This window comes from Aethina tumida, chromosome 3 (assembly GCF_024364675.1).
Source record: "Aethina tumida isolate Nest 87 chromosome 3, icAetTumi1.1, whole genome shotgun sequence".
In the NCBI taxonomy this organism is placed as follows: Eukaryota; Metazoa; Arthropoda; class Insecta; order Coleoptera; family Nitidulidae; genus Aethina; species Aethina tumida.
The window spans coordinates 33,798,749-33,816,498 of record NC_065437.1 but is presented as its reverse complement, the minus strand read 5'-3'; the positions used below and the strand labels follow the sequence as shown (position 1 = coordinate 33,816,498).

Genomic DNA, 17,750 nt, shown 5'->3' with positions numbered 1-17,750 from the left:
TTTTTATGATACTTCTTTGCCCAACCTTATTTAATTTTAGCTTAAAACATTTAAGTTAAATAGGCAGTATCAGATTTTAAAGCTGTTTACTTCTGAGTGAAAATATGTTCCCCGTTCCGTCGCTGAAAGTATTTTAAATAGTTTCTATATATTTTCCTGAAGGAAAATATTCGCGTCAGCACAAAAGTTATATTACATACTACAATTTCATCTCGGCTATTTAATATTTCAAATGTGTTCCTTAATAGTACAACTAACACACACAGTTCTCTAGTTTAAGATTAAACCGACGAAGTATACATGTATATTGAACGATACTCCAGACATTATCATTAGTGCTAAAATTCATTGAACTGTAAATTTACTACGCTTATTATAACAATATTCGACACTTTCTATAAAATCGACAACCGAGCATGAACGTAATCTTCAATATTTCGCACCTGTAATCAAATCAGCTTCATCAAGTGTTATAAAGTGGCTTACATCAGTTTAAATGTGGAATCTGATGAAAATCCGAATTGAAATCAGGTTTCTAATCAAGGATTCATGGGATGAATGCGGGTGTAAACATTCAATGTTCAATAAGTGTAAAAGAGATAAAACCAATAAAGAAGAATATCTGCTCAACTGTTGTATCAATCTCGTAAAGCAGCTGCGTCGTCTGTAGGCCAATTGATTTTGCCTTCCCTGTAACCTCATCTTTGGAGGCAGTAATGATTTCACAGTTTTATGCCCGGCATTGAACTATAAATCTAATTAGAGTTTGGTGACGTAATAAATTATTTTTACAAAATTATGAAACTAATAAACGCAAACGAAAACATAAAATTTGATATTTATATATAATATAATTAATTTTTTTATTTATAGTATTCTTCAATTATTTTACCACAAATAATATAAATAAATATTTGATAAAATTTTATTCATAAAAAAGTTGTATTTGTCGAAATTATTTTTAATTTTAAGCTCAACTATTTTATTATTAAATATGTTATGTTTCATTTAGTTCATCAAAATATTCTATACAACGTGGAATTTAATATATATAATTCAATTATGGTAAAAATATTATATTTTAAAAATATTATTCATAGCTACATTTATGGTATGTAACTCCTCATTAAGGAAATTATGTACATAATAGTGAAAAGTCTACCTATACTGCTTTTAATGACTGCTACTAAACTAATATTGACTGTTGAATTTATAAAATTTGCCATATCTTTTTAACTTATACAATTAACAAAAAGTATATTCAGAAGCTGATAAAAATTCAGTAATATATTCTCGATTGAATATCCGTCTCTAAGACAAATATTTATTGAAGCCTCCTTTCTTAATTAAAATTTTATAAGAAATATTTAAAAATTTGCATATTTTAAAAAGAATGGTCGACTCTAAATTAATGTTTCACCCTTGCAAACATTTTCCGGTTTTCCAGAGGGCTAAATATAATTAAAATATTCGTAAATTATTCCAAAATTAATTTATTAACTGCACACACAGTTAAGCAAAAAATAAAATATTATATAAATTTCTCTCATACATATTTAACATTAATTTATAAATATTTAGATTATTATATACACATAAATTTTCATGTAATAATTTAATATTTTCTAAAATTACGTTTAATTGGTGTTTTTTAATAAAATTGGCATAGACACATTAGCGTGTTTACGATGCTAATGGGCCATAAAGCTTTGAATTAATTTACCCCAATTGCACCCTAGGACACAGGCATTTTAATTAAGTGGTTCATGATTACGTGATTTTATTTTGACGACGCATAAATTAATTATAATTAATTTTTAATCACATCATGATTTGAATCTAAAGGAAAAAACAATATTAATTTCGTAATAAAGTAATATTTTTCAAATATGTTATTCACAGAATATTAAATTGTAATATTATAATAATATAAATTATGTGAAAAAAAACATAAGTAATTATGAAATTAAATCCAATGAGAGAAATTAAATATTTTAATTATACCAATTGGTGGACACATTAAATTAATGTTTTATCAGAACAAATTAAGAGAGTTTTTTACTTATTAAGCATACAAACATTACCTCTATTCCATACGACTACTTCCAATTGCGGGAACCATGTGACCGCAACTCACGCTCTGAAGTTCGTGTTCACGAACGCGACGCTTGGAACCGACGTCGGACGTCCCTCACAGCGTCCAAATGAATACTGACGTCTGGAGTCTCGAAAAAGCACGTGGTGCTGGGGGCTTGCGCACGGGGGCGATTTTATAGTCTGTTCAATTTTCCTCCCAAACTCCATAATTTTGGTCTTTGAATAAAAAATTCCAACTAGATGTGTTTTACAATCAACATTCACACGTAAAATGTAAAATATGTGTTGGAATTGTCATAAAAACGAAGGCCGCGTTATGTGGACGAACGGTTCCAGATTTTGTCGATTACTTTTAATGGGTCTTTGTATCTGGGAAAGAAGGACTGGCGAAACAAATAAAGTTAAATTAGGCCCATCGAATTCAAGCCACGGTTTTCGCAAATAAAGTAGTGTTCCTTGAATAAGACTACAGTCCATTAGGCCGAAACTTAGATTTGTAGGAACATCGGGGTACCGCAGCAATGGTAGGAATATACTGCGAGAACTTGAACGTTCGCCGCTAACAAAGGCAACCGGAACTATTATGTTAAAACCTGCAAGAGACCCCGTGTAAAGGCATGACAAAAGTACATAATATGTTTTCAGTGGGAGCCGCAAACCCCGCGACCAGCTAGTTGAGCTATTACTTTTCTTCTATTCTGTTGAAAAATAAAATTTAACAAAGTTGGCACGTTAGTAGATTTACGGCTCCTTTTAGAAGTGGAAACATTTGTTCTTTGTACTCTTATCTATTTACTCTCCTCCACTAACAAGTAAGTATCAAACATAATTTACAACAACTTAGATAGCTTACAGCTTGTACAATTTGTGGAACAGATTGTTTTTTACTTCCTTATAATCTAACAAACTAAAGATACAATACGCCTTTTAATGAACTGTAAGTGATCGTTCTTTACAAAACATACAAAAAGAATTTGAAACTTTTCTGTTGCTTAACAAAAGATTAATACTTAACCAATGTTATATTTCGAGTACAAAAAGCAATCAGTTTTGTGTTTATGTTTATAAAAAGGACCGACAAAATATGGTATAAAGAAGACTTTTATGAATAAAATAATTTCTTAATTTTCTAGCAATTAGTGAAACAAAACAATTCTTCAAGATACTTACCGTGATTAAAAATTGAGTACCAACTTTAATCAATTGCAGAGACAATTTTTATTCCTTTGAGAATAAATCATAAATACCTGATCGCAATTTGACTCCGATGAACAAGAAGTGTTCAGGATCAAAGTAGCTTTCATGCAGTTAATTACCACTCCAGGTAAATTAAAGATTAAAAACCTAAACCTTTTAAATTTTAATTAAAAAAGTATCAGCCATGACATTCCAGTCGATTTCGATACTTTGTAATAGTTGGATATTTTTGTTTGATTTTATTCTTAAGCCCTGATGATATTGCGTCGTCTTCCGCGGCCGGATTTAATACCAGAATCGCTCGGTGAGCTCGGGGCAAAAACGACAAACTAGTCTTGAAGTACGTTCGTCAATATTAACACAAGCCGCTCAAAATGACATTCAACTTTACATCTGGAAAAGTATTGTAAATACTTGAAGGTCTTAAACTACTTTAATTATTCGCTCTTCTAGTGCACTTTTTAAGCACAAATCCCTTTTGTTCTACAGTTTGTAGATCAGGTACAGTGGTTTTAAATGTTATTACTCCATATTTATTTTAGTTTGATAATGTACACAAAATATAAAGTAATCGTCTAGACTGAAACTGCATCAAAAAGAACAAAAGTTTGATCATGGACCTTTTATGTATTTATTGTAGTATACCAAGAACGGCTTGAAAATCGAAAATTTATGCATACGATACATAAGACCCTTTACATAAACAAAAAAGCAACGTTCAAAGCAACCTCTAGAAAAACATGTGCTTGTTTTTACATTTCGCATTTGATTTTATTTTTCTTGAAACCTTCAAACATAAACCAAAGCTGAACGGTGAGCACATCCGCAGGAAAGAAGTTGCTGGGGTGACGTCACAAGGCATCGGATTCGTCCCATGACTTTCCACGCTGCGTAACGACCAGTCATGTAAAAGAAGTTCGCCTAACAAAAAAGGACGTACAATGCAGTGGCAGTCCCCGAATCCCATTCACAATATGTTAATTAAGTTTTTCTGAATGTATTAAGGAAGTGGGTCATAAACAAGTTTCGTCAATGATTGATTGCTGAAGGGGATAATGCACAGGGTTTAGTGTTCGAGATTAATTATGCGGTGTAAATATTGTAATAATAAAAATTTAAAAATTTGAAATGACAATAAAGAAGGAAAGACAAATTTAAAATTCATTTAAAACATTATTGTTTTGAAGTAAAGAGGATTTTATTTCTAAAATTATATGCTACCGAAGAAACATACGTGGGTGTAAACAACTAGAAATGGAGGTCGTAAATTTCAATTTGAGTTTAGTTGTTCATAGTGTCTTCAGAATTGAATATATATTTTCCAGTCAATATTTAATGGTTAGGTTCTTGGGAGTTTAAGTGACTGTAAACAGGTGTATAAATCAGCATTATCTTTATTTGCAAAGCTGATACAGATAATTTGGAAACTTTGAGTAATTAAATAATATGTAACTTATTAAATAAGAAAACAAACTTATATTAAAAATATTTTATTGAATATAAAAATAACCCAAACAATATTTTATTTTTACACTTCGCTCTTATTGTTCCACTTTTAATAACACTTAAGTTACTGACCATTTGAGTTGTGTTTTCATAATTTTCTTCTTCCTCTTCTTCTGTAACATCTGGCTTATATGTGTCCTCTTCTAAAATTACATAATCCTCCAAATCATTCTCTGTATTATTTTCACTTTCGTCATCCAAATCATAGTCTGAAAATGTTATAATACTTTACATATGTTAAAATATGTATTACACTGATCACCATCAACGTTATGTTTATATCTATTTGATCTGGTGAAAAACATATTGTTTGGTCTGTTGCCATATTCGTCATAATCCGTAATAAATGGATATTCTGAGAAAAAATAATATATTCAATATAATTTTTTAGAGTAGAATATATTTATATTATATTTTACCTGTGTCTGAATATTTTATGAACCGTTCTACCCTTAATACACCATCTTTGATGAAAGTTCTACATTTACAATCAGCTGAATATGGAGAGCAACTGGAAATTACTGCTTAGATTTTATGATTAAATTGTTAGCGTTTTACTTTACTACCAACTTGTGCCTGGTCCTAAACAGTCAATGGCTCCTTTTCCACTTAAAATAAAATGTTAATTTTCACCAAAACGATAGTCTTTGCCTTACGTGTATTTATTAACACATGTTGCTATTGAATGCAATCCTGAGTTTGTGTCATAATAACGAATGGTTCTCCATTTGGTCCATACAGAGTTAATTATTGGTGGCATCGATGATCTATCTGCAGGTGTGTAATCACAAAACTAAAATAATTTCTGCAATATATCGCCAATTTTGTTTTCCCAATAACATTTTATATATATATGTATATACATATATATATATATTTTTACCGAATCATTCCCTGCACAATTGGGATCACAACGCACTGAGTAAACTCTTCCCTCGACATAGTCAGCAGTGCACCTCTTCAGACCGCACACATTGTAATTCCCGCATATATTGTTCGGTAATGGGGAGATGTAACAAGTCGGGAATCCTGGAAAGCTAATGTTATTTTAATGGGCATAGGTTATTGTTCGTCTCCGACAACGTTCCACGTATGCAAACACATCAAGTGCTTGTATGTGTGCTACATTTGACTTTGTGTGTTGCCAGCGCATTTTTGTTCGTCGATTTGTAAAATCTTACCGATAACTTTATAAAACATTTCTCCGAAGATGGTCGGTTTGCATTTACAATCCTTGTTATTTATCATTATGTTAAAGTCGCAAAATCGCCTGTGTACACGTTTCTGTAATCGTTTTTTGTCATATTTGAAAGTACATTTCGCCTCGTTCTGATAAAGGAGCTCTTTTGTGCAAAAATTCCAATGTTTTAATGTATTTATGTGGCACATACCAAGAAAGAACATGTTATTGCATGTGCTGTGTGCAGGATCTTCAACAAATATCTATTGGAACTATTAACAAAAGGTTGGCAAACCAATTGGACTACTTACTGCAAAATACTTAAGACCAACTTCCACTAGTGTGCAGGTTTGTAAATTTAAATTGGAAATCCAATTATATATGTTATAATCCTCTAGAGTACGATTTAAACATACGGGTTGTTCCATAATGGGTTGTACTACTGTCAATTGTGAAATTAACGTCAAAATGATTACTAACATTTCTGCAAAAAATCAAATTTCAAAATCAAGCATCAGAAATAACAAAAAAGATTGTTTAGAAATTCCAAACATTTTATCGGTAGAAATATATAGTTGAAATATTTTATCTGAATGAGATCTGTCGCAAAGGCTTATCAATAAAAAAGATTAATTATACTTGATAACTATAAATTTATAAAATAATCAATAATCAAATATCTACGAAAAAGTATATGACAAGATATATATTTTCAATAAATTATTAATTATTAATACTTGTATATAAATAGTAACGCTTTATTTAGTTCATAATGCATCGTACTACTGTCTATTGTAAAATTAACGTCAATATGACATTTACTTTAAAAAAATTCATAATCAAGCCTCAGAATTATCGTGGTACAGAAATTACAAATATTTTAACGGTAGAAATATACATTTGAAATATTTTATCTGATTCAAAACTATTGCAATTACTTAAAATAGATTTGATAACGATTAATTATACTTGATATGTATAATTTTATAAAATAATCAATAATTATTTTTCTAAAAATTAATAATTTTACATATCATTGTAATAGATAGATTGTAATTTAATAGAAAATCAAGTTGGTATTATCATAGACTTTAGTTAAATTAATATTTACGAATATTTATGGATATATTTAAAAACATACATATCGTGCCCGTGTGACAATGTAAAAAATTAAAATAAATAAGAAATAATTTATTTCATTTTAAATACAACCAATTAAAAAATAAATAATTTGATTATCACAGCAATAATTCCAAACAATGATATTTTAAGAGAAACGGCTCCATTATCTTCAGGGACATTAGTTTCAAACAAAGTATTCCTTGTAAAATTATAAATTAGTTCATGTCCCCATTTTGGTTGATCTAAGGCAACCATGTGACCTGCGTTTCTCACCACGACAGACGTTAATTTTCCAGCCTTTTTACCGTAGCCTGCAATATCACCATCAACTTTCCAAATAATTCGTGAAGCATTTTTATAATCGTCCGATCCATTGAATGTTAAAGATTTTAAATAGTTTGCTGTAAGCGGATAAGCTACTATTATATCCAGCTGTCCGTTGAAAATAAGCACTCTGTAGTTGTTGATTAATTCCTCCAACCATGGAGCAACGCTGTCCATGACGTCGTCGATTAAATTTTTCTCTACATCCACTCCGCTGTTGTAAGTCGAACTACCAACATGAATGGCTTTCCTAACACTTTCGTTCTGCACAAATGAGGAATAATCTCCTTCATCTTCTTCCACAGGATATAAGTAGTTAAAGTAGTTACTGAAGCCAGTAATGTTTTTGTACAAAGCGGGTCCTTCAGTCAGATCTCCATTAATAACTTGATCGAACAAATTGTAAGCCTCCTTAAAATTTCCATTATTAATTGCTTTAACAATGCCTTCCTCATACTGAGCAAATTCATCACGTCCATTTTCATCAATTAGTCCAATTTGGTAGAGGTAGGAACTGTACACCATCATATTCTTGGGATCACACAATCCGTTTCCAATAGCAAGTCCTTGAAGATTGATTTTTTGCTCCGCATCTTTGTTGTTTTTGTATATTGTATACGATACCGCAGGCACATACTTTCCAGCATACGATTCGCCAGTAACAAAGAAGTCATTTTGTTGTAGTTCAGGAAAAACTTGGAAAAACTGTAGTAGAGCGTTGTACAGATCTTGACCAACTTTCGTCTCATTTTGTGCGAATCCATTGTCAGTGAAACTGAACCCAGTTCCTACCGGATTGTCGATGTAGATAACGGAATGTTGATTGCTCCATGCATATTCTCGAGCTTCAAGGTTACCTTTGGCATTAACTTTTACGGGTCCGTGTTCAGCAAACAGGCCGTAAAGAGATGAAGCTCCGGGTCCCCCCTGAAGCCACAATATAACTGGGGCGTTGGCATAATCTTCTTTGGCCGGGAAGAACCAGAAGAACAAGTTGGAGTTGAAGGTTTCGTCCACTGTGAAATATCCAGCGTAACTTTCCACGTTCAGTTTTTGGAGTTCTTCCAATTCTACTTGGGATGCTTCTTTGGCGGCGTCGATTTTTCCCTCTTTTATTAAAGTGGTAAGAATTACAGGTTCACCCACATCTCCAGTTACATTCTTCACTTTCACTTGTGGATATGGGTTAAAAACATTTCGGCATAATACCGATGGGATGAGAAGGAGACAAACAGGTATGATAGCAACAACCTTCATTACTACTCGGGGATTTAATTTGAACTGTTTTTTCTCCAGTTTAATAAGACATTTATATTGAAGATTAAATCACTCAGACTAGTACTTCAGATGCTAGATATAAATAGTAACTGAATTGAATTTGGATTAAATTGAATGTCAAGTGCGTATTGTATTATTGTATGTCATCTGAAAGTATTAGTTAATTAAATAAGGTACTTGAACGTTTGTTTTAATAATCGTAAATATAATAATAATATTAATAACAAAGTATTGAAGGTAGATTGTTTGGTGGGACAAGCAATAAATGAGGAAGGTTTATAAATATTTAAATAAATTTGATCTGATGAGTTAATTTAAATGAAATTTACCGTAGTAAATTCGAGAAATTTAACATTCATTGCGCCAATAAAAAGCTACATCGCATTCGACTAACTACGTTAACCGAATGTATTTGGTACGTTGCAGCTTATAGGAAATTGATTTAAGGAAATTTCATCACTGTTTCAAGTTGGCATAGCGACAAAATGACCGTCAAAACCGCCAGTTAGATCGTTGGCGGGGCGTTATGGAGAGCGCGTTTCCATCTCTACGCACGCTATCTGCACTTCACACTTAATTAAACTTCCCCAACTTTTCGGATCACGTGTGCCTCTATCCCCGAATATGTTTATATAAGTTAGCTAATTTTCACTTTATCCAATTTACTTGGCCGGTCCAGGACCCTTGATTCCTTAACTTTTTTGTTTTTCCAGAGGCCGAACAAATAAAACAGTGGCAAGTGCCAGGAATTGTTGTTGGATACATTTTGTCTTCTTTTCAAACACATTTGCACTAAATTAGGTATATTTGCTATGATTATATATTTATAACAAGCATTATTAATATTTACAATATAATCTGTAGTTGAACTGACACAACATAGATAAAATCTTGAGAATGACAATGAGAAAGTTTATCTTGATCAAGGAAGGGGGCTCCCAGCTAATCAAGGAAAATTCTTCAATAGATACTTGATGTGTAAATTTATGTTGTGTCCACAAATTTTAATGCCCAAGAGCAAAAATAAATACATTTCAGTTCGTATTTACTTTTGCAATCACAACAGTCGTCTCTAATTTTATAACAGTGACTGCTGGGGACGTTTGGCTAATACATTAGCAATTGAACCACTAGACTGCAGTATCCTGCCAACGACATCTCTGATTTGTGGTGTGTGTTTACAATATAGTAGTATTGGCTGTTCTGGAATGATATAAAATCCCCACGAAACCCTGCCGGTCCTTTCGTTCACATCAAATTTATGTTGCCAATAATGATTCTTTGGCTTCACGACCAGGCGAGTTTGGCCATTGTGCGAAAATGTAACATAAGAAAATATCTTAAACTTGTAACATTATTATTAATATAGCTACACACATGAATGAATAGTTAGATATTACATTTTGTTGAAGCCGACATGAGGTTCAGACAGACATACAGTTTTGTTCTAAATATCCACGTATTTAACCCCTTGTACTGAAGGAGAAGACACACTGTAGTTTGAAACTAGGACAAGCAGTGATGTGAAGTGCTTACAGCGACGTCTTAGTTCTGAATTCATTGTTATAGGTTGAATGGAATACATGCAAAAGAATTTTCCTGATATACGCGACAGCTGCATTATACTAAAAATAAACACGACACGTGCCATGCGCTCTCCTGCGAATTTCCTGGAATAAATAATTTCGCGGACGGGAATATTTGATTTTCTTCTTCTATATTACCATGTTATTATGTTAGGTTTTAGAATTTTACATAAATTATAATATCTACGTAATTTAGGATAAACTTTATGTCCAAATGTTCCACAGGAATGACTACAATAATGTTATGCATAAGAATTTTATGTGGTAACATAAAGTTGTTAATGGAGATTTATACAACAACATTTTATTTACCCAATGAAAATAAAAACTGTTTTAGTAACAAACATATGTAATTTAATTAAATTGAATCATATTTGTCGATATTCTTCAATAATTAATGTAATGAAAAACAAATACAATATTTATGTATTCAGGAGGTCAACATAACATTAAACAAATTTCACTTACCGTCATATGAATAAATTGTTCCCGAATATGATCCACTGTTAAATGTTGATCGAAGTTTGCTGCAGCTACAGATCCAGTGTACTGCAAAATTAAAAAGGAAATATTATATAAAATAACTTTAATATTCAAATATAGTAAGGATAAAAGCGAAAATATAACTATTCTCTTAATACACACCTCTTCGAAAATCGTACATCCCAGACGTACGGAAATTTCTCTTAGAAGTTTAAAACTTTCCTTTCGCAAAAACATGTCTCATTTTAGACTTTTAGAAACACGATTCTTTTATTTCAGTGAGATTACAGTAAAGTACTTGAAAGGAAATTTAGATTTTATTTCAGTAAATTCGTTGAATCCGTCGTCTTCAATGGAATAAGATTGTGACTATTTTATATGTGCATAAAATGTAAGTTATTTTTATATGCGTTGCATCTACACTTTTAGTGGTAATGTGATACAAGTCAATTTAAGACTGCCTATATGAAAAATTTAATGACTTTATTCCAAGGCAAACTGTGTTAACAGCTTTTTAAATCAAAATGTGTATGTAGATTTAAATTTTAGGTGTTTACAAGTTGACAGCCCTTTTTCATTCGCACATTAACAATTTTTTTGTACGTATATCAAAGAGGTTTTCTTTATTTTTAAACCCACTAATGGCATTATAATAACCCGGGGCGCAAACGTCACCGTGAAACAACGCGATCCTTTTGTCGCTTTTGAAATACAAACAAGCAAAAACTCAAAGCCAGCCCTGTCTTAAAATGACATATAGGCCGTCTCTCAAGTTGGCGCCCGGAGCCAGTCAGACAGAAGCAGAAATAAAACTGGACTTTCACGCACACATAAGGTCTTTTGCACCGCTAATGGAAACACAAACACGCTGCCCCAGGATATCAATTCATTTCCGTTCTTCCTCAAAGAATTTTGGAGTATTTCCGCGACTTCACTTAGGTGTGTTGAGATTGTACGTTATGTGGTGGCAAACAAGGAAAGCAACCTCAATATCGGATTCACTCTTATTATTCTTTTACGTCAAACTGCAAGAAACTAACTTCAAAATCATTGTTCGTACTAGAATTTTTGTTCATTAAAAAACAGCCAACGGAAACTTAGTTATTTTTATAAGAAAGCTGTGCATTCCAAGAAAATTTGACGTTGAAGTCTTTATTCAAATTAGCAACCCTATCTATGTCAGAATCCCATGTAACGTAATGAGAAACATCCCAAAATGTAAATGATGTCGTCGCGTATACGTAAATGCCTACTCTTTGTTGATTCCAAAGTTTTGTGTTTGTTGGAGTTTTCGCCCTTAAAATTTATTTTTCAAGTTATTTATTCGCGTAATGACCTCTTAAGAAAATTTCCGTACCTTACGCCTATTAGACTGGTTGAAAAACGTAGAGCGGAATATAAATGAAGCGAATTTACATTATTTAAATATGCTGTGTATTTCTTAATAGGAAGTAAGAAGCAGATTTAATAAGTCACTTGATACAACCGATTCCTTTTCTCGGCAATTATTCTAAATTGCAAATCCCTCCTATTTGATATTCAATCATGTATCTTTAATTAGACGTTCTGCTGAGGGTTTCGAACGAAAAACAAAATTAATTTGGCGAGTTTAATTCGATTCAGGAATTTCCTTATTTAATTTTCGATTAAATTTTCAGGTACGATATGACGACTGTTTTTTGTAATTGATTTTCGCGGATCACCTGTTCTTAATATGTTAATAACACATTATCATAATAATAAATTAAATGCATATGAATTAAATGATTAATTTATAAATTAATTACTATTATAATAATTAATTACGTAACAATCATTATTATTACTATAATTATCGAAAGAAATTGTGAATTAATGATTTTATTATCGAAATACAATTTTTATTAAATTTACTGCACTGTTATAAATAATTAAATATTGTTTAAGGGTATATTTAAAAAATAAACCTTACATTTTCAAGTCATACTTATTCCTCCTATTTTTCAGTAGTCAAACTTACTACAGAGTCCTTCACAAATATAAATAAGATTTTAAGTTCAATTTTGAATATAAAATTCCTGTTTTTTTTAAAAGCTCAATGTTGATCCGCCATCTGTTGTTTAGCGGATAAAACTCCCGATTAAAGGACTATTGGTTAAACAGGATTGCGCAGGACAACATTGAAACACTGACTTCCTGTGGAGTATCGATTTAATCTGAAGGGAAAGAGCAGAATTTTACTTGGAAATGAAACACGTTGCTGGAAAATTTAATAGATGTCGTTGTATTTATAGTTGAAAATAATTCTTTTAATTTTTAGTTATATAAATATTTTAGATATTTTTATTAAAAGCCATAGTTATCACTTTGAATAATTTGTTTGCAAATTGCAGTACAATCTATAAGAAATAGGTATTTATGTTCTATTAGTCGTGTTATTTAAATAAAATCTTAAATCAATATGAAGTCTTTGATTAAATAAAAATAATATTTTGAAAATTAAATATTTACAATTTTAAACCATTCATATTTGTTACGACGAACTAAAAATAAACAAATATTTGTACAATTAATATATGTTTATTTTTTTATTTGAAAATTCCCCACAAATACAAGCAACATGTACATTTTATAAATGCTTAAAATAGGCAATTTTGAATACGTTTCATATGTTGTAGCAAATTCCAGTATGTTTGTATATAAATGCATATTGATTTGGTACACTATTTTTATTTCAAAAAATTGATTCTTCAAGGGTATATTCCTGTATCTAGCAGGTGATATGCAGGATACCTCCGAAAGAGCTGTATCAAATTCTACCACAAATTCTCAAAGTGAAAATAGATCGATCTGCCTCATCTTACACAAGTTAATAATAACGGAGATACAGGGTTTCAAAGTTAAGAGAGTTATGGCGATTTGAAAATGATTTGTACTCTGTACACCGTACATAAAATTTGTTAATATATTAGAATTCTTCTTCCTTGAAACTTTCCATATCAAATTGGAATTGTGTATCAATGAAAAATAAAGAAAATAGAAAATAAATTGTTAAATTGGACGCCTTGTATCACCATAAATGTCAAATTCTGTAAGGTGAAATAAGGCAAATCGATTTATTTTTATCTCGAGAATTGGTGGTAGAATTCGGTACACATCTTTCTGGAACACCCTATATAGTATTTTTCTTATGAAAAGGAATAAAAATCAATTTAAAGGCATGTCTCTAATGTCACTTTTTTATTATTTGTTTAGACTTTGTATAAGCACAAACTATTGTAACATAAAACTAATTACTGACAATCCCTTAAATAACTTGTTTCTGTATGAACTTCCCAGAGGATTTTAAGGTCTACATTTAATCAAAGGTGTATGGTGAACTAATTAATTGAATTGAATTGAGTGTGTCCACACAAAATGCACAAAAGCCACGAACGTCAAAGTTAACATTTTCTGAGCTTTACAATTTATCCATTGTCAGTGGCTTATGTATAAGAATTTTCTGTTGCATCTTGTACGTTGTGTAGGTAATATTTCCTTCTATTCCCAAATTATATAAATAATGCACTAACTAATACAAAAAATGCATTACATTATACATTAATTTTTTTATAAAAATAGCAAGAGGTTTAGTTTTTTTTTTTTTTTTTGCTGAAAATGTTTTATGTCGATATATTCTGTAAATTATATAAGTAATAGTAAAAAGGCTAAACCATCGTTATTTGGATAGAACTTTTAATTTTCTTATGTCTTGTATAAGCCAATCTAGAAATTTAATTACGAGTTGTAACTACAAGAATGTTACAGTCACAGTTGTAAAAGTTTGTTGATTAAGTATTGAAACAATTGAAAATCGTTTTAGAAAAGAGAAGGTGGACACAATTGTGATGTGGTGAGGCATTTTGTTAACAGCACGTACCTTTAATAATGAGCATTAGATTTTGGACATTTTGGAAGAGCATATGGTGTCATATGCTTTTTATATTTGCCTAAATGTGATTTGTTAGATTTGGTACCATGGCTTGGTTAGCCTGGAGTCCAAATTTTAACCCCAACGGACATATCTAGGACATACAGGGGAGATGATTAAGAGATCCAAACTATTCCAAAAACTTTGAGAAAGTGGAGCACCTTCTTGTCAAAATTTAGGATAATCTGGATCAAAAAGAAATTGGAACTCTAATTTTGAGTATGAACAGACTATATGAGACTGTAATTCAAAATAGAGATGGGAATACAATATTAAATAAAGTTCATAAATTCATAAAAATAGGGTTTTATTAATTTTTCATTTTGTAAAAATACAAATAGTTTATACCCTATTTAAAATAAAATTAATAAGGGTCAATCATTTCCATTTAATTTTTTATTATATTTATTTGTTATGTTTCCAAATATAAATATTCACTACAACAGCCAAAACAAATATGACGAAATTTAATTTTAATTAAAAAATATCGGACATATTTGACAATATTATTAAAATACTTATGTGGTTATATTTTAAATATACTACTGATTTAAATTATTTAATTATTGTGTTCAATTCAGCCAACGTTGTTTTTTGTAGTTGACATATATTATTTTATTGAAATATACATTAAAACATTTTAATTAATTTATATTTTCAGTTGAAATCTATAATAAATATTGTTTATAAAATTTTAATATACTATTTTTAGCTTTACATTGTGAGATTTTAATAGTATAATTGAGTATAATTTTATCCAAACAGCTTAAATTCTTATAAAATGATTAAATGTACAAATTGTACTGATATGGTATAAAATATTTAAGGAGCTTACAATGAAACTTCTCCACATTATACATTTATTATGTATGCAAACTTTGAACATTAGTCAAGGTAAATTACATCTGAGTTTGATACAAAAAATTAAAAATGTTTGCACAGTAGAAACACGGAATGTGTATCAATTAAAGTAAAACAGGGTCGTTTAGGAATAATAGAGCCTGGCACGTTTATTTTGAAATTTACAAATTGCTTTCTATCGAGAACCGCATAATTTATAATCCATGAAACTGGATGCTTGAAATTTTATGCATAGTTGCACATGTTGCATGCAAAATGTATGAGGATTCGCCACTCCAATAATTTGCAAGCATGTTTATTTTTATAACCACTTGAAAGCATACGCTATTCGATATTGTTTTGGAACGGCTTACAAAAGTATTTATATTTTCTCCAAGTGCCTTATAAATATATTTTCATCGATCCCGTATAAATTTCAATAAGCCCAACACTAATTAACGAAGTTTGATAAAACGAAAATAATAAAAAGAAAATAGACTGTTATGAAATTTAACCAAATTGTGTTCTGTTTCTGCAGTGCTCTATTTACTCATATATTGTATATTATTGATGTTCTCGATCCGATAGAAACACATTGTTCCATAACAGAATGCCGAGCAACCTATTAAATTATGTTGAAAAATTATATATTCGGTGAGTTTTGCATTTGCAGCAGGTAATTCTCTGTTTCGGAGATGAGTTATATCTATCTCTGTCTCGTCTGGAGCTTATAACACCCGAGCAATTTATGGAGAGCAAAGACTTAAATCTACAACGATTTTTATGAAAAACAAAATGATATATGACACCGGCACATTCATTAAGAAAATATATTTATCATGGTATTTTTCACTGTAATTTTTATGATATTCGTTTAATCAGTCTCCCCAGTCTATATGTGAAGGAAGAAAAAAGTAATCAATCGCCAGACATATTTGTTTGGTACGGTTAATTAAATTAGACAGACAGCTGGAGCAGTTTTATTCAAAGGAACGCGGGATTATTTTCTTTGATTGTGGAACGAATTGAATACACGCAACCGTTTTATTTACTCGCTGATGAAACCTATATTTCCAGTTTATATAGGCAACATTCCAAAGTTGATTGCCATTTTTTCATACATCTAAACCAAATCAGCCCCTTAATGCTTAAGGAAGTTTATGCTGCGATATTTGAAAACACAAATAATCGATTATTCATTTTATACCGGAACATATCAGGAGTTTTTTGTAAAGATTTTTAGTGCAATAATGTGTAATAGATTGCAAAATCAAAATGCAAACTGAAAGTAAGTGAGCGATAAAAAACCTGACGATAGAAAATGGAGTATTTGCAATAAATATTCCTTTTAAAAGATAATGCGCCCATGGAAGTGAAAAAAGGTTGTCGAGCGAGCGTTTTAGTATAATAAAGCAGAGTTAATGAATAATACATTACTAATTGTTTCACACGTCTGAGACCGGATAGAATATGCGCTAGGGGCGAAGTTCGTCGAACAGACGTGTGAGTAGATCGTTAGTGCAAAAAAGAGCGTCAAATTGATAGCCGCCTCCATTATTTGGAAGTGGTTGTTAAACCAAAAAGGGCCATAAAAAGGTCATGCAGTGAAGAGCTTTTCCGGTTGTTGTTTTTGTTCCTATTTTCTGATTTATTATTCATGTAAAGGAAAATTCTTGCATAAAAATAGCCAACAAAAATTGAAACTCCCGCGATATTATAAACTTTTAAACACAGTTCCGCAGAGCGTATTAAAGAGAATTTAAATAAATTTTGCATACATTAAAAAACTTATAATGGTAAACAGATGCCGCTCGCGGAAATCTTTATAAGGTGTTATAATATAATTTATGCTAAATTTAAATCTTGGGGATCAATATTTATTAAAAAATTTATATATTCGATTTTATATACTCATACTTTTTTATTTTTAACCTTCCATTTCAATTCAGTATTAATAATTAAATGTTAAATTAAAAAATTCAAAGTGGTCAAATACATAGAGTTTAATATAATAATCTTTTTCCATAATAATACAACAGCGATACTAAGGGATCCTCTTTTTTTGTCTCCCTGTTTTCTACGTAACTGAATGCTTTTTTAAATTATCAAGCATTTCATTAGAAGCACATTTGGAAGAAAAAAGTACTTTTTGATTTTTATTATCCCAGCCGTTTTTAAATACTTCTAC

At 30.7% G+C, this 17,750-nt stretch overlaps 1 protein-coding gene and 1 long non-coding RNA gene across 4 annotated transcripts in view; both read right to left on the bottom strand.

Moving 5' to 3' along the window:
• Window positions 1–17,750, bottom strand: part of LOC109602052 (EGFR adapter protein) — a 177,372-nt gene that overhangs the window by 102,680 nt on the left and 56,942 nt on the right. The window contains exon 2 of one of the 2 annotated variants that reach the window (XM_049964269.1): window positions 10,759–10,839. In XM_049964269.1, the coding sequence (XP_049820226.1) occupies window positions 10,759–10,839 (81 nt within the window). Of the gene's footprint in view, window positions 1–2,084; window positions 2,180–10,758; window positions 10,840–17,750 lie in introns of those variants that run through there. The other variant, XM_049964270.1, reaches the window with a different exon arrangement.
• On the bottom strand, window positions 4,810–6,491 carry LOC109596284 (uncharacterized). 2 transcript variants are annotated; one of them, XR_007547448.1, is made up of 7 exons: window positions 5,982–6,491; window positions 5,684–5,829; window positions 5,457–5,593; window positions 5,367–5,408; window positions 5,220–5,321; window positions 5,063–5,155; window positions 4,810–5,009 (listed from the first exon to the last, which is right to left on the bottom strand). It is a non-coding gene; the product is annotated as an uncharacterized LOC109596284 (long non-coding RNA). The 2 variants fall into 2 exon arrangements; XR_007547447.1 differs by having other exon boundaries at window positions 5,220–5,311; window positions 5,367–5,593.